The sequence below is a fragment of the Ursus arctos genome, unplaced genomic scaffold (assembly GCF_023065955.2).
Source record: "Ursus arctos isolate Adak ecotype North America unplaced genomic scaffold, UrsArc2.0 scaffold_18, whole genome shotgun sequence".
Classification (NCBI taxonomy): domain Eukaryota; kingdom Metazoa; phylum Chordata; class Mammalia; order Carnivora; family Ursidae; genus Ursus; species Ursus arctos.
This window is the reverse complement of record NW_026622852.1, coordinates 53093692-53113381: the sequence shown is the minus strand read 5'-3', so window position 1 is coordinate 53113381 and position 19690 is coordinate 53093692. Positions and strand designations below refer to the sequence as shown.

Below are 19690 nucleotides of genomic sequence, written 5' to 3'. Positions count from 1 at the left end.
GTCAGGGGAGAGAGGGAGAAGGGAGAGGAAGGGGAGAAGGGAGAGAGAGGAAAAGAGAGAGAGATTAATTATGTTTATCTGCACTTAAGTATTTAGCACTTCATACCTCGGTGACTTATTTACACATTCATTCTGTACACCAGTGACCAAAACAGAGTAGTAGTAAGTGTTGGTTGAGCTGAACCGCTGTGCACATTATCAAGGGTTCTGGCCGCTCACGCTGTGAGCTTGTCACTCTCTTGGAAACAGGCAGGCTCAAGTTAGCTTTAAAGTTTGATGTGTTACATTCCACAGCTTCTCCCCTCACGGTGGCCGTCAGGCTTCTGCCCTCGAGCGTATGGGTTTCTAGGCTTGTCTGGAACACTCTGCTGGCAGTGAGTGGTGACGACGGAGTCAAGGCCCGTCTTCAGGCTGGCACGCTGATTCACGCACTGAGCACCTCACTGGGCCACGGTCTCCTCCAGCACCAAGGTGCCGACCCGAGGGAGAGTCAGCCGTGCCCACCAAGAGCTCTTGGTTTAACTGGGGTGGGTGGGGAGAAGGAAGCAGGTCAGAATCGTGCTACAGAGGAGCTCAGTGCTACTGGGACACACTCAGGGGAGGGCCTTCTAGCATCATCCGGGCATCACTGGAGAAGTCTTCCCAGGAGACGTGACACTGAGCTGCCCCTGAAAGACAGGCATTTCAGTGGTGGGATGGTTCCCAGAGGGGCCCCCCGTCCCTGGGCTTCTCTTAGTAAGTCTTCACCTTGTCCTCAGAAACAATGAGAAATGGGTTGCTCCCAGGTTAAGAAAATGGAGGAAACAAAACAAAAAGCAAAACAAGGAGAGCGAGTCTCTAGTGAAATCTCCACCCTTCTCCCTGACTAATGAAAGCAGTAAAGTCACTTTCCAATCCTGAAGGTGCCGGGGGCACATGTGGGTCAACACGGAGAGCATCCTTTGATAGTCTGCCATTGTCACCCTGCCTGGCCGCGGCACTACTGGGGATTTTGAATTTTACTCCAATGTTGGCAATCAACATTTGGCCTCCACTGGCATCAGAGGGGATATGCAATGACACAGGGGCCACGTGGGCCTCCAGCCTTGGCCCAAGAGAAGGTCTAAAAGTGAGGGCAGCAGGCTGGGAGGCCAGAGAGAAGACAGGCAGGCAAAGTGCGAGCAGGGGGATAAGGCTGTAGAGCGTTCATCCCGCGAGCTGCGTGCTACTCCAGGGCCCAGCACACCCTCTTTGGAGCTAGCGATGCTCCTGTCCCAAGTTCTAATGTTCATTCAGCCTTGACTGTTCTCAGGAGTCACCCCAGGTTCTCACAGTCAGAGAAAAACAGAGCTGCACCTGGCTTGGAGGCTGCCACCTCAGGAAAGGTAACAGATGCTGCTGTGGTCAGGGAACAGCCTGGGCCACATAGACGAGGGAGGCCAAGAAGACTCTGGAGGCAAAATGCCTTCAGACGTCATCGCAGAGCACAGCAGGGAAGGCTTCCCGATGCATGGCAGGGAGGAGAAAAAGAGGAAACGCTTTTGAAAACAGACCCCAGAAGATACCATGAGCGACCAAGAGAACACACAGTGTTGGAGAACCCAGGGACAGAAGGATGGATTGCGTCTACTCACATCTCCAAGCTGAGATATCTGAGCGTCACCAGGTACGTGGCAGAAACCCAACAAACCCAAGGCATCCACACTTGTCATCTACGTTTGCATCAGGAATGATTCTGAGAAACGCAGCTCTATGCAGACAGCACATTCATTCCCTTCAATTGATTAATCAAAAGCGAAAGCAGAATACACTGAGCACCTACTATGTGCCGGGCTCTGTTTTAGCAACTGAGGCTAAAACAGACACAAATCCCCACCCTCGTGAGGCTGACATTCTAGTCGGGGGAGACTGGCAGTAAAGCAAGAGAAACACAAATACTATACGATGTGCTGGTATAATCCACAGTGTGAACAAAAAGGGAAGAGGGAGAAGAGGGTTGGAGGAGGCTATCATTTTTTTCCCCTCTATTTTCTGTAACAGCTTTATTGAGAGATAACTCACATGTCATTCAATTCCCTCATTTAGTGTGTACAATTCAGTGGTCTTTAGTATAGTCACAGAACTGTGGACCATCACCAATTTTAGACCATTTTTATCACCCCAGAAAGTCCATACCCATTAGCAGTCACTCCCCATTCCCCCACCTCAACGCCCGCACCCCCCCGCTCCCCATCCCCAGCAATCGCTCACCTACTTTCTGTCTCTACAGATCCGCCCACTCTGGACATTTAACACAAATGAAATCATACAAGGTGTGGACTTCTGTGACTGGCTTCTTACACTTAGTATAATGTTTCCAAGCTTCACCCGTGTTGTGGCATGCGTCAGTGCTTCATTCCTTTCTTTGGCTGGATAATATCCATTGTATGAATACACCATGTTTTGTTTACCCATTTATCAGTTGATGGAAATTTGGGTCATTTCCACTTTTGCGCTATTATGAATAGTGCACCTAGGAACACTGGTGTAGTGTAATGTTGAAAAAAGGTAGTCAGGGAAGGTGGAGATTAGGGGCAAGCCATATACTGTCCCCATACACTGGGGACAGATAATTGCAGGCAGAGGGGAAAGCAAGTGCAAAGGTCCTGAGGCAGAAGTAAGCCTGTCATGTGCAGAGACGGAAGGTAGGGTGGCAGAAGTGGAGAGAACAAAGGGAGGAGTAAGGAATGAGTCAGAGTGGAGTGGGAAGCCAGAGTGTGAAGGGCCTCGCAGGCCGCACCACGGACTGGGCCTGCACTCTGGCTGTGATGAAAAGCAGTGGGACGGTTCCTGTGGATACTGCTGCTTCATAACAGGACTACCGTGTGGCTGACAACCAACCAGAGATGGTCCCACTTCTCCCCTGGCTGGCTCAGGATTCCCACTCACCTGACCGCGGTGGTACTAAAGGAGGCAGAGGAGCGGGTGGAGATATAAGGGTAGTGCTTGGTATCAAGTTTGTCTTCAATAGTGTCCTGGAAAGAAAAGAGACAGATAGTGGGCTTTTGCCTTTTGTTTGAGAAGGGCCGACAGAACCAAGGCAAGATGATTCAAAGAACAAGTCACTTAGCAAAGTGACATGGCCAAGTCTGTAACAAGCAGAGCTGCCCTGCCCTGCTGCCCACTGCCGGTGCCTGGCACAGTGTTCCACAGGGACCAGATCCTCTACAATCGGCTGGTGCACTGAGATCGGTTTGTAGGTCTGCTTCTTTAAGAGAAGTTAAAAAAAAAAAAACCCCAAAAAACTGCAATGGGGCGCCTGGCTGGCTCAGTTGGAAGAGCACGTGACTCTTGATCTTGGGGTCCTGAGTCCAAGCCCATGTTGGGTTACTAAAAAAAATAAACTTATACAAAACAAAACAAAACTGTATTAATTTTTCTTACTTCCCTTCTAATTTGTTTTTTTTTTCTTGTATATTCTATGTGAGTTCTTTGTGAGGTTATAAATGTTGCATTCTGTCCAATAAATTCCTGATACTTGCCATCAGTCTTGTAGAAGCTAGGCATAGGCAGGGTCTCTCATGCAAGACAAGACCTTACACTTCAGTTTTCCAAGGGTCTAATTATCCAGTGGGTGGATTCCAGCTATGCACCTCCTGCTGTCTAGAAATCTCCACCCCTCCTAACAGCTACCATGTGAAGCCTACACACGTCTCTTCACGGGGCTGGGGACAGGGGCAGGAAAAGAGTGAGGAGAACAAAGGAGCAAATGAAACAGAGAGGTGGGCTTTGATTACATTACAAAGAAATGTAATTGGTTTCTAGATGTTCATGTTCACCCATCCTTTTGGTTTGTGGGTTTTAAATATAGGAAGTTGACTCACTATATATATTTAAAATATACTTATTTTAACATATAAGTCAGCAGGAACACAGACTGCTTGAATTGACAAAGGAATTCTGGGAAAGTCCCTTCATTGTCAGGACCCCAGTCTTGTCCACCTATGGGAGCAGGAGCTGGACAGGGTAGCTCCAAGACCCACCCCAAAGATCTAGTGGGGCAGGATTCTAAGCAGGGTTCCTTCGAGCTACAAGCAGAGAGCAGAGGGACACCTCACATTCACAAATACGAAACACCTACTATGTCCAAGGCACAGTGCCAGACGACACATGAGCTGAGGGCGGAGGCCAAGGTATAAACAGCTGACTCCAAGCACTGAACAGATACCTATATGTAAACAGCGTCCCTGACACACACTACAGGAGTCCAGGGCAGCCTCTGCGGTGCTGGGAGGTCGGACGGGGGAAGTGTATGGGAATGGTCAGACCTGAAGGGGACTTTGAAGGAAGGCAGGGCTCAGAAGTGGAAAGGGAAAGCACCACAGGCAAAGCATGGATGTGAACAGAAGAGCAGAGGCAGAAACATGCCTGGCAGGGTCCCTGACTGGCGGGGAATCTTAGGGAGGGACTGGTTCGGGTCGCATCCCGAAGGCCCCTCCACACCCCCACCCCCACAGTGGCACTGGTTACTCATCTGACCTGTAGATGCCGGGATGTGTTTGCTTCTTTGGATACAGCACCATCGAGGGGCTCTACTCTGGGGCTACGTCATATGGATCATGGGGTCTGCATCTGGTGGCCTCTGGGGATGGCTCTTTCTACACCCTCAGGACAAGGCTATGGGGCCTAAAAGAGCCCAGAGACTGGATACAAATCCTCCGGGACAGAGAACCCCAGGCCATCACCACCACCCCACAGCAGGTGAAGCTGGAGGCCTCTGGGCCTGTAAGTGAAGAGCCCCAGGCCCTGGCTGTCCCCACACACCCTCACAGCCCTCCCTCGCTGACCTCCATGATGTCTTTAATGATCGGGGTCCACCTCGAGAGCTGGTAGGTCTGCTCGCTGATGCGCTCCTTCCGCTCGGGCTTGCTCCTGCGGCGCAGCGTGGACTGAGTGCAAACACACGCGAGATTAGATGGAGTCAGGGGTCATCTGGGCCCCTGTGACTTTGCTGGCCCTTGGAAATCGCTCCCGAGGACTCCCTTCAGAGAGTCAGCACTGGCAGAGTACGAAGTGGGAGGGGTTTTCCTGGAAAAGTTCAGCATGTGCCCCTTGGGCTTTTGCCCAAGAAACTGGAGCAAACGTGGTTCTTTAAAGCCACGAAAAATGGCAAATGTGGGTCAAACATATAAGCGCCATTCAAAAAAATCCTGGTAGTGGGGCACCTGGATGGCTGTCAGTCAGTCAAGTTTCTGACTCGATTTTGGCTCAGGTCATGATCTCAGGGCCATAAGATGGAGCCCTGTTTTAGGCTCTGCACTCAGCACAGAGTCTACTTGAGATTCCCTCTCCCTCCCCCTGCCCCTCCCCCCACTGGCACATGCATTCTCTCTCTCTCTCTCCATCTCTCTAAAATAAATAAATAAAATCTTTAAAAAAAAATCCTGGTAGTTAAAATAAGTTTGCTTTCAGTTATAGGAGAAAAGACTGCTTTGGGTAGTACTTGGCCTTTGATCTTGCTTCGAGAGTCCGGGGTGCATGAGTAAACCATCTCCGTTTCCATTTGGGTGCCTCTTGTGAACAATGGTCTAACAACACCAAACTATCTCCAGCTCTGGGTCTCTGGTCTGGGCTCAGGGACACAGTTTTTGACTCTAAGACTCCAAAAGAAGCGCATTTGCAACTCCAGCTTCAGAGCACCGTTGTGTGAACAACTCGGCGTAGGAAGAAGGTATACAGGGAGGTTCCCGGCAGAGAGCGCTGAACAGTGCTCGGGCCTCTTCCTCGAGCTCTGGAGCCACCTGACGCCCAGCCTCTTCTAGAGCGTGCCATGTGGTCGGGCTTCCTGGACACCCTGCCCTGGCCTGGCTCTGAACCATCACCAGTGAAGAACCAAGTGGAGAATCTGCTTGATGCTAAGCACTGTGCTCTCGCCCTCACAGAAGATGCTGGACCTGGGTGTGCAAAGGCAGAGTCGGACTGACCTCAAGACGCAGATGAAGCTCGCGTGACTCCTGTTTGGGGCTGGTTCAGACACAGCTCAGCTTTAATGACCCTGTGCAACTTCTTGACGTGCACACCTTGGTTCTGGGAGTTACACTTGTATTTTATTACATCTCTATACCTTTATTCCTCTGATTATAGTTTTCTTTTTCTCAATGTTGAGTGTATGTGTCACAAGGCACGTTAAGTAAGTAGGGGAGAAACGATAAGACATGCCAGCTTCCCTTTGCCTCTCCCTCCCCCTACGCAAGGCAGGCCCCTTACGTCAGTGACGATGGGCACCCCCAGGTGCGCCATGTTGGTGATGATCTCGCTGTCCTCTGGGGGGATCTGGGCATGCTGGATCAGTTTGTTCAGGTTCTCCTCAGTGATGCCTGCGAAAACAAGACCCCCGGTCACCACACCCAACCACCGTGCATCATACACTCAGAGGCAGAGCCAATCACCGGAAGGGGGACAGTGCCCCTTCTTCTCCTCAGGGTTAGGAGAAATGAATCTTCACATTAACTCCATGTAAGATGAGGACAAAATCAGCATTTTGATTCTACTCTGGCCACTCTGTCCCAGGCTATGACCATCAGCAACTGCCCCATTATGGTCTATATTTCCATCCGTCTCCCGCTTCCCAGCCATGCCTGCCCACCCCCACCCACCTCAAAGTCAAGAGTCTCAGTGTCCATCTTCTGCACAATGGACACTTATGGGCAACTATGGTGTGCGTGAAAATCAGTTATTTAAAGGCAGAGATTACAAATGTGATGCAAGGATCTGGCAGACACGCTCTCACAAATTGGCTTTGCAGTCAGTGGCCTCTCCCTGCTCCCACCCATCCTCTTCCATAGATGCCACACCTTTATCACCTCTAGAATTTATTGCCTCTAGTTGCAACTGATTTGCCTACATTTCCCCAAATGTAAAGAGCCCCTGGGATCTCTGTATTAAATATCCCTTTCCATGTCTCCTAAACTACTTTTCTGCTTTGTCTTCTCTCTCCTACCCGCCTCATTTGCCCAAGGGCCTATCCCCTCTTCTCTATCCCACCATTCCTACCATTCTTCAAAAAGATGTAGAGAAGGATGATGCGGATTTTGTCGTAAGTGCTGACATTTGCATCCAGCAGAATGGGGACGATGGCTCTCATGGGGTCCTTGATCTTCTCCCCTTCAGCATCTGTGCCCATGGCCAGGTCCTGCAGAAAACACACCATGTTGGCCCCATTCCTGGTGATAGTCTGGATGGATGGGAACTATGAGACAACTGATGGCCCATAAATGGGATTTGTTGCTTGGCTGGGGAAGGTCCTATGCAGGGGCTTCTGCTCTCGCAACGCCCCGTAATCAGCACTGCTGTCATGAGCACTGTTTTCTATGGCGTCAGTGAGAAGTGACGACAGCCCCAGGGTTCATTTTGCAAAAACAGAAACCACCATGATTTCTTAGCCATCTTGTTTGAAGGTAGGCAGCTCCCTCCGGGTGAGTGCCAGTGCACCTGCAGGGACTCCTCAGGTCAAGCCTCCGTCCTGGCGGGGCCCCTAGAGGTACAAAGCCCTGCTGAGGGATGGGGGCTGAAAGGGTTGCACCTCCCACACATGAAAAGCCCTGGCATTTTAAGGGGCCGCTGCCTGGCTAGACTCTCCCCATGTGCTCCCCGTTGGCACTGAAGGACACGCTTTTTGAGTTTTAGCTACTTCAGGTTTTCAACCTGTTTTTAATCTTCCAACTACTTTTAGGGCAAGGAGAAAAACAAGGGCTCCCGAAACTGCAAATCCAACCCAGGGAGATGAAGGAGGAGAGAGGGGCTGGCAAAAGGAGGATGAGAGAGAGCACAGTGAGAGCCCCCGCTTCATGACTCAGGCAAGAGTCAGATCCACTGTTGAGAGGCCAGAGAAAGCGGCACATCGGCCTCAGCAAACCAAGAACTGTTCACCAGTGGCTGCAACTCTCCCTGGAGTCCGGACAGGGCTGGCCTGAAGGTTCCCTCCTCAAATACCCCACCAGTCCATAACCATCAGTCTCGAGTTCATGGTCTGTCCAGGTCAAGGAAGGTGGGCATCCGCAGACCCCTTTACCTCTCAGAGCTACCACCAGCCTCAACAGACCTGAGTTGAATACTCTCTAAAGGTCCAATTAAACGTAACAAGTTCAACAAATACCATGGAGCACTTCTGAAAAGATGTACGCTTCCAAGGATTCATCCCGCCTGCATTTCTACTGATGGAGGGATGCCCTATTTTCCGGACAGTCCAGTTCTGTTGAAGAGGACGTCCTGTGCTTGCCGAGATCGCCCGTGAAACTGATGGACTTTCGCAGAGGCCACTTCCCCTTGGAAGAACGTCAATGAATCAGGACAGGTCTGACAAACCCAAGCTGGCCTGTCACATCGTGCCAGAAGATGTAACTCTTAGCTTCACACTGACAACCTGAGCTGTTCTTTCTCACTGCGGCTTCACACTTACTTAATGCCCTCCCTTGCCATAGAAGCTGACCCTAGCTGAGAAACGTTCTCACACTAGAATGGACGGCCAGGATTAGTGACTCCACACAACGCTCCTGGAAAATGTGGCAGCATTGTTATTTCCCTTTGCAGATGAGGAAAATAAGGCAGAAATGGCACATCAAACAGATTGGTGACAGAACTCAAATCCCAAACTGCTGACTTTCAGTCCTAATCGTGATCAGGGAGGCTGTGGGCGAGTTTCTGACACGCTACTGCACTAGCTTTTCTCAGCCTCTAGGTCTCCAAAGCTGGTGTGGCCACGGCAGGGGAAAAACACACTCAGAAGATAAAATTCAGCCAGCCTTGTCAGTGTAGGGCTCAGAGATGCATAGATCTCTCTTCAGACATTCCAGGGAGCCAGTAGAACGTCAGACATGCAAAATCCAAAAGACACAGCATTCCAGACCAATCTAGTCCCTACCATTGAGAGTGGAAGTACACTGACTGGCTCCAGAGTTGAGACAACGTGATCTAGCAGACTTCCCCATCTCTATATTCTATGATTCTGCGGGATGTTCAAGGTCAGAAGTTATAATTCAGCTCGGTCAATGGGCACAGCAAAAAGAGAAGGAAAAGGTCCTACCTGCTCCACTCGGCAGAGTTTATCCACGGTGCCTTGGTAATGCTTCATGCAGTCCTCGGCCAGGTGCAGGTGAGTTGAATACTAGGAAAAAGCAGAGTCTGTGATCAAGAAATCACTCAGTGGGGCGCCTGGGTGGCACAGCGGTTAAGCGTCTGCCTTCGGCTCAGGGCGTGATCCCGGTGTTATGGGATCGAGCCCCACATCAGGCTCCTCCGCTATGAGCCTGCTTCTTCCTCTCCCACTCCCCCTGCTTGTGTTCCCTCTCTCGCTGGCTGTCTCTATCTCTGTCAAATAAGTAAATAAAATCTTAAAAAAAAAAAAAAAAAGAAATCACTCAGTGACTCGCGCAACATCTACTGAGCTCCTACTACATAGGAACACTATGCAATGCACCAAGGAGACTCCGGCCTCATAAAGGAGATAAAACATGCATTCCAGCAGGAACACAAACATCATGACAGAAAATTCTATGTCAAGAGAGGGACAAACCACATTCTAAAGGAGGCAAGTGGAGGAGTTATCCTTTATGGGGGTAGGATGGTATGAGGGTTCTACAATGTGTCCACGAATTCTTTGACACCCCTCCTTCTAGGAGGTGGAGCTTAATTCCCCCCTCCTTGGGTGTCGGCTGGATTCAGTGATTCACTTCTAACAGAGAGTGTAGGATGGGATGTCGGACACTCCAGGTCAGGACGGAAAAAGCCCTGTGACTTCCTCCTGGCTCTCTCCCTCGGGTCACTCACTCTGGGGGATGCCAGCTGCCATGTCATAAGCGCACTGAAGCAGCCCAGGGGAGAGCCCCTGAGGTGAGGAACTGAAGGATAAAGAGAGAAAACGATGAAGAGGAGAAAAGAAAGTCATAGGAAATAAGCTATCCAGCCTTTCAGCTTTTCCTAATAAAACTGGAAGTTAATTAAAAATCTGTGGATTTCAATGTATCAGTTAGTACAGCAGGGTTCTGAGAGGTTTTACTACAACTGTTTATACTGAATATTCAAATCCGTCACTGGGATCGTCGTACCTTGCTGAGCTCTTTCTGGTACTGGGGCATCTTCTTCAGCATCTGGGACAGGTCCCGCATGGTGGTCTACAAGGGGAAGGAAAACAGGGTCTCACTGCAATGGCCCTGACCTAAGAGGCTGTGCAAGTGTGGTGGGCGCCAGGCAGGACAGCAGCCAGCACCAGACTTCCCAAATGCACGCTCAGAAACTCTCGAGATGAATCTGTTAAATCCAAGATCACCGTGGGTTTAGATTTCCAGGCCTCTGGTTCGAAAAATTATTGATCCAAATACCACAACTATCTTATAGGTGGGCAACTGAACTCCGAAGTGTAGCAATTATGTTTTACTTATTGGACTAGAAAGTTACTGAGAGCATAATTCTTGCCAGGAAAGAGCAATTTTTCTTTTTTGCGCTGCTCTTCAGCACACTCAGCTCAAGCAGTCTTGAAACTGAATTCACATTTCATCCCAGCAGAAAGGCTGTAGGCTCTACGGTTGTGTAGACAGGTAGAAAGAAGGAAGACCGTGGGAAATGGCTGGGATGTGCATCCTGTCAGGTGAAAGGGGTCTGTTTACTTGCTAACTGTGTGACCCACCTAATTCTACTCTTAGCCAACAAAAATGTATTGAGTTACTACTATATGCCAGGTTAGGTGCTGGAGACACAGGAGTAAAATGAACAAAAAAGAGACCTTCTTGCCTTTGTGGAGCTACCATCTAGCAGACGAGCCACTCCGACTGAGAGGGTTAGTGTTCTCCAGAAAATCCCGAGTGTGGGTGCGGAGGCGCAGAGAGGCACCTCACCAGTCTAGGGAGGAGTAGGGACGGTTTCCCGGAGAAAATGATGCCTGAGCCAAAGGACCAGGACTTCACAAGGCAAGGCCCAGGAACTGAGGCATGGCTGGAGCAAGGCGGTGGGTGCAAGAGGGTGGGGGGCAGACCTGAAAGTCTGGGGAGCCTGGTGGCCCAGTGCTGTAAGGTGTGTCCCTGGGTAAGACTTGACTCTACTGGAACAGAGTCACCAAATGGTTTTAAGCAAGGGACTGACACAATCAGAGCTGTATTTGCTTTGACCACGATGGGTAAAGCATGTCTAATCAACAGTGAGGATGAGGAGAGGACCAGGCAAGTTATGAGTTCTAATTCCACCACAAGCTAAAAAAGGTTCCATGGTTCTTAAGGCTTAAACTGAATTATGATCTAAAACAGTATATATTAATTCTCAGAGTAATAAAATGAAGATCTCTATAGACATCAAAAGATGTCTTGATCTCAATCTTGAATGCAAAAGTAAGACAAAAGGATATTAGATGAAGAGGGGACGATGATCTCCTAACTCACTAGTCCTGTGCCAAGGAGGTGCCCTGCCGGCGGCCCCCAGAAGCAAGACAGGGATTAGCCTAAAGGACACGGGCGCTCTAGCATGCATTTACCTTCTCTCCAGTATTCATTCTCTTGCTGGAAGAAAAATCTTTCAGAGAACGGGTGACCTCCCTAGAAGACAGAAGGAGGCAGCTAAGTTTCACAGCAACACATTGGGCCTCCACGTGGCTGCTACGGAAGTGGTGCTAGATTCTTCCTTTAGGAATACGTGGCAACTTTCCTGCCAGTAAGGTATGCATTTAAAGTGGTTTTTGAGGGAGAGAGAGGGGACACATCATTTTCCTAACTAATATTCTAAACCAGGGTCTCCGGGGGGGGGGGTACGGGATGATTCGAGAGAACAAATTGTTAGTACATCTATTAATGTTTATTTTACTCCATCCTTCTTAAATTAATGTTTTTGTATATACTATAAAACATACGTACTACAATCAATTACATAGTTAATTCATAAATAAACTTGCATATTGGAAAGTGAAGCAACATTTTCCTAAGGTTGAATGATCCAAAAAGTTTGGGGACCACTTTTCTGAACAACTGAACTATCCCAGACTGTGTTCTTTTCCCACTCTTCGTTGTGAATTTACTGAGGACATCACCAACTCGACATAGCAGAGAGAATGTCTTTCTGCAAAAGCAGAATTATTATCTATAGCTTAAACGTCTTACAAAAACATTCAGATGTTAGGGGCACCTGAGTGGCTCAGATGGTTAAGCATCTGACTTTGGCTCAGGTCATGGTCTTGGGGTCCTGGGGTGGAGCCCCGTGCTGGTCTGGCAGGGCTCCCTGCTCAGCACAGAGTCTGCTTCTCCCTTGGCCTCTGCCCCCCCCCCACCACTGTGCTCTGTCTCTCTCTCTCAAACAAAATCTACAAAAAAAAAATTTAGGTGTCAGGAACATTTTGAAACATTTTCAGAGCAAGGTACGGGTTCCGTATATACACGTCAGCTCTTGCTTGGAAATTTTAGGAATAACAATAGCGGAAGAAGATCACACAGCGGCTATACAAAAGAAAATCATGTAAAAGAAAATCAAACTGATACAGTGGAATCTGGATCTTTCAATGGAAGGACCTTCCTTCCTTCCTTCCCTCCCTCCCTCCTTCTCTTCATTCATTCATTCATTCATTCATTTATTCATTCATTCATTTATAAGTCGGCTCTATGTCCAACGTGGGCTTGAACTCACGACCCTTAGATCAAGAGTCGCATGTTCTACTGACTGAGCCAGCCAGACGCCCCAGGCATTGGCTTTAAACAATTAGTGTTTACAAAGCATTTCCTGAGAGTTACGGATATATTCTAAAACTACGAAGAGCCACCTAAACACAGAATAGATTTTCTCATTTGGTGAAACTGGCGTAGCTCAAGCTGAGATTAGAAGGGATTCATCATCGCTGGTTAGCATGTTGGCGAATTCATCCACTGAGCGGCTCCGGGCAAGTTGCCCAGTGTGTGCACATTAGCAACTGCCACCTGGAGAAAGGTCTCGCCCTGTACTCTGGGGTGAGCCCTGGAGCTGGGGTGGCAGGGCTGGCTGGGGTCCCTGGGGAGGGGCGGAGGCAAGGGGCTCTTACTGGGACACTTCTGCGATGTGCTTATGGCGCAATGCTATCCACAGGTCATCATCCTCGTCCAGGAGCACTTCCTTCACCCGTGCCTCTCCGATGCCACTCGTCTCGTACCTAGAGAGGAGACGTCCCCATGAAATTCATCCAACCCCCTCCGATTTACAACAGACAAGAGCTTACAGTCCTCAGTTCTCATGGATGATCCCACTACAGGCCTGCGACCATCTGATGGGGCACTGTCCCTAGCAGGTGTGCTGGATCAGCACCTGACACGGCAGCAGTTTCTCGGGCAGGGAGAGAGCCAGAGTCAGTGGACTTGAAGCTCTGTTTTAAAATCTGCGGGGTCACCTGGTATGTGCTCAAGCCAGGATACAGGTGGGTTCGGAGATACTTGTAAGGGAAAAGCAAAGATCACGCTTGCTCCTTCCTGGGAAGGACCGATCTCACCCTCAAATGTGTGGTACCTAAATTTTCAGTTTTAAAATCAGGTGCCTGCGACAGGTCCTCAGCATATTTTTACATGTGAAATCACGAACATCTAAGGGAAAGCAAGAATTACAGGTACCAAGAGGGAGAAAAACTGACATTCAGTCATATGTTTAGAAGCTTCATTTTGAAACCACTATCTTTATGATTAATGTTATAAAATAAATGACATGAGAACAATACAGTCTGTTTCCAAAAAAAGAAAAATTAGTTTTTAGAAACTGAGTTTTGGGTAATTGTTACCAAGAAAAATGTTGTTTATAATGAAAACAGCTCCTTTTTGCAAATAAAGTTCAGTAAGAAACTTCTGTTGATATATTTTATCATCATATTTCATGACCTATAATTAAGAAGTTTTACCTCTGAATAAGATACGCACGCACGTGCACGCGTAGACACACACACCCAACATATGAACCCCTCAAGCAGGCTCTGAGCTGAGGTGACATGAGCCGTGAACTAAAGATCTAAAGTTCTTGTTCTCCCCCAAAGGGGCACGAGCTCCCAGCTGCTAATGCCAAGTGGATTTGGGGACTCACAGAAAAGCGTGCAGGCTCATTAGCAAGACTACTTCAACGCACCGCTTTCCCTAGGATGAAAGACGTCCTTTCTCTTAGATTAGAGGCGCATTCCGTTTGTCTGCAAAGCCGCACCGGGTCCACATACTTACTTGTATACATCATTTTCGATGGGCAGCAGGTCATAACTCATAGCTTGAAAAGTCAGTTCATGAAGCACAGGGGAGCTGGGGTCGAAGCCGCGGTCCAGGATCAGGAGCTGGGAGCGCGCCTTGTCTGGGCCCTGGAAGGACAGACACAGGGAAGGCTTTCACAAGCCACCCATACAACTCCAGTCTCTCCCACTGGCGCAGCTGCCCCTCCTGTAAAAGCAGCCCCGGGAAGTGACCTCGGAGATAAAACCTACTAAAATAGCACTGACCAGTCCATTTGCTGCTTGACAGGAATACCAGTAAACACCGTGCAAAATCCAATGCGTCTATTTCCTAACAAGGGTCCTTTAAAGTAGATCCAAAACTGTGACTGGCGTCCAAAGTGAGCTTATGAAGGAGCACCGCCTGGGTTTGCTTACAAATAGCGTGACCCACTATCTAGTCTGCCTGGGACCGAGGGGGTTCCCAGGACCCGGGACTTTCAGTTTGAAAATTATGATAGTGATAGAATAGTTCTGTCCTGATTGTAGTGGGGGCTATATGAATCTCCACATGTGATGAAATCGCACAGAACCATCCACACATGCGAGCACACGTACAAACTAGTCCGATGTGATTAAGGGCTGGAGATTGTGCCAACATCAATTTTCTGGTTTTGATATTGTACTATTGAGGGGGTTCCCAGGACGCAGGACTTTCAGTGCTAACACTGGGAAAGTCCCAGCAAACAGAAACAGATGGGGCACCCTGACTACACTGAGCGGAATCTGATCCCCCCCACCCAAGGGCTCAAGCATCTCACTGGAGGCCAACAGGCAGGAACAGTGGCACCCATGCACACTCTGTAAGCAACAGAACCGAGCTGTCCCCAGGGCTGCCATACAAAACTGTGGTCACTTGGTGAGAGAGCCACGCGGACCAAGTCCAGACTTACCTCGCCCATTGTTGGGTCATCGGCTTTGTAGGCATCGAGCTTGTCTTGGATTAGCTGAGCCAGCAAAGCATTGTCCTTGTATTCCCTGACAAAGGAGGAGTGACACAGGGTGAACCGGCCATGCACTGACTGCCCGGAGGGTGGAAGGCAGGAAGTGCAGGAGGCTCAGGGGAGATGAGCTTCACCTATATTGTTCTTCTACGCTGAGGATATATTCACGTATTACATATATGATTAAAAATGACAAATAAAATACTTCACTCAGTGCCTGGAACATAAATGATTTTCTAGTCCCTTTAAAAAAAAAATCCAAATGGATACAGAGGTAGTCTTCCCAACTGGCTTCAGAAAAGCAAGCACACTTCAGCAGAGGTTCCTGGCCATCCACCCTCCTCCGTGACCAGGTTGTCTGAGCCTCACCCACCCAATTCTCACTTTCCTCAATTCAAATCCCCTTGGGTCTTGTTCTGTGTTGTTGGCAGGTGATATTTCTGCTGCCAGAGCCAGAACGATATAAGTGAGACCCAGTGGACCTTTCCTCTTGGCCAGGCCTGACAGCACTTCCCAGGGCTCCTCCTGACGGTATAGAGTGTGTAGCTGCTGCCTGTCACCTGGCCAGGCTCAGTGCTGAAGCAGCTCCGTTCCCAGTCCCGCTTCCCCCACAAATGAACTCCGAGCTCCCCCCACCCCGTCAGGAGATATGGCCCATTTCTTAATTTCCACCGGGCTTTTGTCAGCGAATACCAATAACAGAGGGAGGGGTTTTTCCATGGCTGCACATTCCAGCAGACAAGGTGTCAGTACGGAGAGGCTGCCACGATGATCCTCGGCACCACCAGTTCAGGCCCTTCATTCCCCCTGCAGCGGCCACCCCTCTGGGTCTCCCTGCCTCACCGCTGCTCTCACTCCCAACGCGCTGCACTCACTCCCCCGTGCAAATCCCCCCAAAGGTCCCCACTGGTAACCACTGAGCGACAAAATCCCAAGCCTGGCCTCCAGGGCCCCCAAGAATGGCTTCAGAGTTGCTCTACTAAGTTGCTCCACAGCCCTCCACAGACACTGTGCCAGAATGCCAATCCTCCTCAAATTTGCCCTTTGTTTTCCCAACTTCAAACTTCCGTTCATCCCAATGGGAGAGCCAACTTGCCCAGGCCCTTGGCTTGTCCTGTCCTCAGGCACTGGTCTGGCAGGGCCTGTAGTTTTGGTGCGCACAGCTTACGCACATGTGGGTTGGTGTGCATGTTACCTACCCTTCACAGATCACAGGCTTCTACGTGCAGGGCCTGTGTCTTCAAGATAAGGACTGTCTCCCCAGCACTTAGCACACAGCAGATAAGTAATAAGTGAATGACTTTATAAAATCTGGGAATATGTCCTTTGGAGAATTATCCTTGTATTTTATCTTACTCTGGAACACCTTTTACAAAGACAGTATTTGTTTTAAAAGGTTAGAAAGAGCTAAAAAACTACAGGAAGCCTGGGTTGTGGTTATACGGGGTTCACATTTAGCTGTTCGTTAACTGAATATATATATTTCCTGCTCTTTTCTGGATGCATTATTACCTTTTACAATAAAATTTAGAGAATATCAAAAACGTTGGAAGAACGATTATAAATGCAAGATACTCAAATCTTGACCCTCTTGAGACAACTGCCAGAGGAACCTCAAGATGAAAGGAAGCTCCTCGCCCGGTGGACACATGGGAGGCCACTGAAGGCAGACTGGCGCGCGGCCTTACCCCCGATACCGCACAGCCGGGTACTCCTTCAGGGTGGCACACAGAGTTGCAATCTGCTCTGCCAGGCGCTCCAGTATAGGATTCTTCATCTGAGCCTTGTGGGGACTGTAGAAGCTCTGGAAAGAGTCCGCGGAATCCAAGGAATACACCTGAGAAGGAAAAGAAACAAGAAAAAAAATTTTATAATGTATATCATGTTTGCATCCAAAATGGTGAGCTGTTGGGAGTTTTCTCCAACCTTGGAGTGAGTCTATGGAACATGTTTTCATTTATTCTACAAATACGGGCTGGGTGTCTGCTGCGGGCCAGGCATTGTGCTAAACACTTGGGAACTATCAGTGACCAAAACACGACGGTCTTCGAGGAATGCGCAATCCTACACGAGAATAACATAACCAGAAACAATAAGCACAACGAAAAGTAAACTATATGATATGTGAGAAACGGGTTTAAGCGTGTGAGAACACAACAGAGCGGGGAAAAGAATGCCTGGAGGGCCGCAGGGAGGGAGGACAGCAGGCTTCCTTGAGAAGGTGATGTACGAGCAAGGTGAGGCGTTTCTCACCAGCAGGAGACTTCCACGTGGAGGTAAGAGCTAGTGCCAAGGCCCCGGGGCAGGCATGTGTTCAGAGTGTCTGATGAACAATGAGGAGGCCAGAAGAACAGGAGAGGAGGTTAGTGTAAAACCTTCTAGGCCATTCTAAGTTTAGTTTTTATAATTAAGGGACAGACTGGAAATCATCTGTGACTGGGGGCAAATAAAGGAGCTTTTTTATGGATTTAATAATTTCTTATCCTTAGTAATATGTTGTTTTATTCTAGAAGTTTAAAATTTCCTCTCAAATGACCTAGTCTATCAGCTATCAGTATTTTCTCAGAATCTCACTTATGTAAACTACCCTGATCTTCTAGAAAACCTGCGTTTTAAAAAAAAGTTTATTACTTTTTAAAAATATATGAAATGCAATCTGATTGAATATGTTAAAGTTGTGTTTTGTTTAATCCAGGTAGGCTCACACAGAGAAAAAAAATTCCTGCCTTCAAGCTGGAAACAGGCTTGACGTTCAGTGCTAAGGGAAAGACGCCGTCTTTAGATGTTCACACTGTATGTTCTCCATCCCTCCTTACCCAAGAACAGGTCACTCTCTGACGTCTAGAAGCTGATCTATAAAGATGCCGTAAGCCACGGTCAACTTTTACAAAATGCCTAAGCGTTCTGTTAGTTTTGTTTCTTGTTTGCCGGGAGAAGACATGTTAACCAGTCTTACAAAACGAAGATACAAATTTTGTACGCTCTCTCACAATCAGCGTCACCTTTACTGGCTTAACAACTTAGTTTTTCCCCAAGGGAAGAGGTTTGCCGCCGCGCTCCGGCATCGGAAGTGTTAACAGCCACTGACAAAGGCTACCATCTGCTCCCCCAGCAGAGCGTGAGGGAGGTGATCTCTGCACAATCCAGTCTCCTGTGCAGCAGATGGCTGTCGTCTGATCCCTTCCCCTGCTCTCCTTCCCTGCTCTTGTAGGACTGGCTACCTTTGGTTATTCAAGGAGTCAGCCAGTAGGCGTGAACACTGTGAGCAAGGATGAAATGCACACAAAGAAAGGCGTGAGGGCTTTAAAAAAAAAAGTCAGAAATAACCCGAGAGTCAGATGAGGGCCTCGGGCAGACGCGTAAGTAACTCTGTTTTCATTCCATCAATGCCCACTTACAGCAGGTCATTTGACAATTCAGACTATGATGCCTTCCTCCCCCACTCTGCTTACTGCACTCCCGTCAGGACTTGCCCAAGGATGCAGACTTTCTACGCACTCCCCACTCAGGCTCACCTGGGACTCGTAAGGGAGAAATGCAATGTTGATTTCCGTCAGAGTTTTGATGACTTTGGCTGCTCGAGATTTCACCAGCTCATTAAACAGGGCATCTGGACAAGCTGCAAGAAGGACAAAAGACAGCGGGTTTCCCCGTCCACTTGCAGGTCCATTTCAACAGTTGCACACATCTGGGGGATTTTCTATTTTATTAGGATTTTAAGAAGGCAACTAGAAAGTTCGTCCCATCCTAGACTATCCCTTATCTCTAGGGTACAAAAGGAAGGGTAAAACCACCTAAATGGCCTTCAATATGTAACAGAGAAGCAAATGGCAAAAAAGACTATTGAGAGTTAACGAGCTAATAAAAACTACTTTCTGATACCAAGGAAAGGACAAAACCCAGGAGATTAAGAAGGGATAAGGAAAAGGCCTGTGATAGGAACAGACACCACACATCTGACACGTTTATGAAAAATGCAATGAGGAAAAACAAAACCACCGGCAAGACGGTGCAGGCATTTCTCCGGGACCCTCGAAGGAGCTCGGCTGCATGGGAGACCCACTTGGTGGGGAACCCGGGACTGCCAGGGGCTCTCCGGGGCCAAACAAATGGCTTCGCATTCTCAGAAATGCATTTTTGGTTTATTATTACTAATGTCACCTCTCTGCTTTTTTATGCATATTCGAACAGTATACAATTACTCTTTGCAAGAACCTTTCCCATTTTCTCAGTGGTGAGCTCTGTAGGGCTTTCCCTAAAGAGAAGAACGGTGGGTGCACTGTTATTGCTGAAGTTTTAAGCTAGCCAGCTCAACTCCTCTCTCCTTGCTATTAACAAATATTGACCAAGATGATTCTGCACTAGGCTCCATGTGCAAAACCTCCACAAAATAAGAAAGTGAACTCCAAGACAATGACGCAGTTTCCGTCTGCTACCATCACCGCCGGACTGGACAATCTTAGTTGAAAAACTGATGGAAATTCACTACAGTTTATGGTGATACCTGGAAGTCTATACAGTGAAATATCAAAGCTAGCATTGGAAAATTCTT

General features: G+C 48.5%; 1 protein-coding gene across 5 annotated transcripts in view; it reads right to left on the bottom strand.

The window, feature by feature from the left end:
* Positions 1-19690, bottom strand: part of STXBP1 (syntaxin binding protein 1) — a 69943-nt gene that overhangs the window by 13733 nt on the left and 36520 nt on the right. For 4 of the 5 annotated variants that reach the window (XR_008959995.1, XM_026514009.4, XM_026514010.4 and 1 more), the window contains exons 6-17: positions 18654-18757; positions 16827-16975; positions 15088-15172; positions 14154-14284; positions 13004-13111; positions 11477-11537; positions 10062-10127; positions 9041-9121; positions 7012-7150; positions 6226-6335; positions 4806-4907; positions 2908-2993 (exon numbers count right to left, since the gene is read on the bottom strand). Coding sequence is in view for 4 of the 5 variants with exons in the window: in XM_026514009.4 (XP_026369794.1) it covers positions 2908-2993; positions 4806-4907; positions 6226-6335; positions 7012-7150; positions 9041-9121; positions 10062-10127; positions 11477-11537; positions 13004-13111; positions 14154-14284; positions 15088-15172; positions 16827-16975; positions 18654-18757 (1222 nt within the window). In the remaining variant the exon portion in view is untranslated. Of the gene's footprint in view, positions 1-71; positions 669-2907; positions 2994-4805; positions 4908-6225; positions 6336-7011; positions 7151-9040; positions 9122-10061; positions 10128-11476; positions 11538-13003; positions 13112-14153; positions 14285-15087; positions 15173-16826; positions 16976-18653; positions 18758-19690 lie in introns of those variants that run through there. The other variant, XM_026514011.4, reaches the window with a different exon arrangement.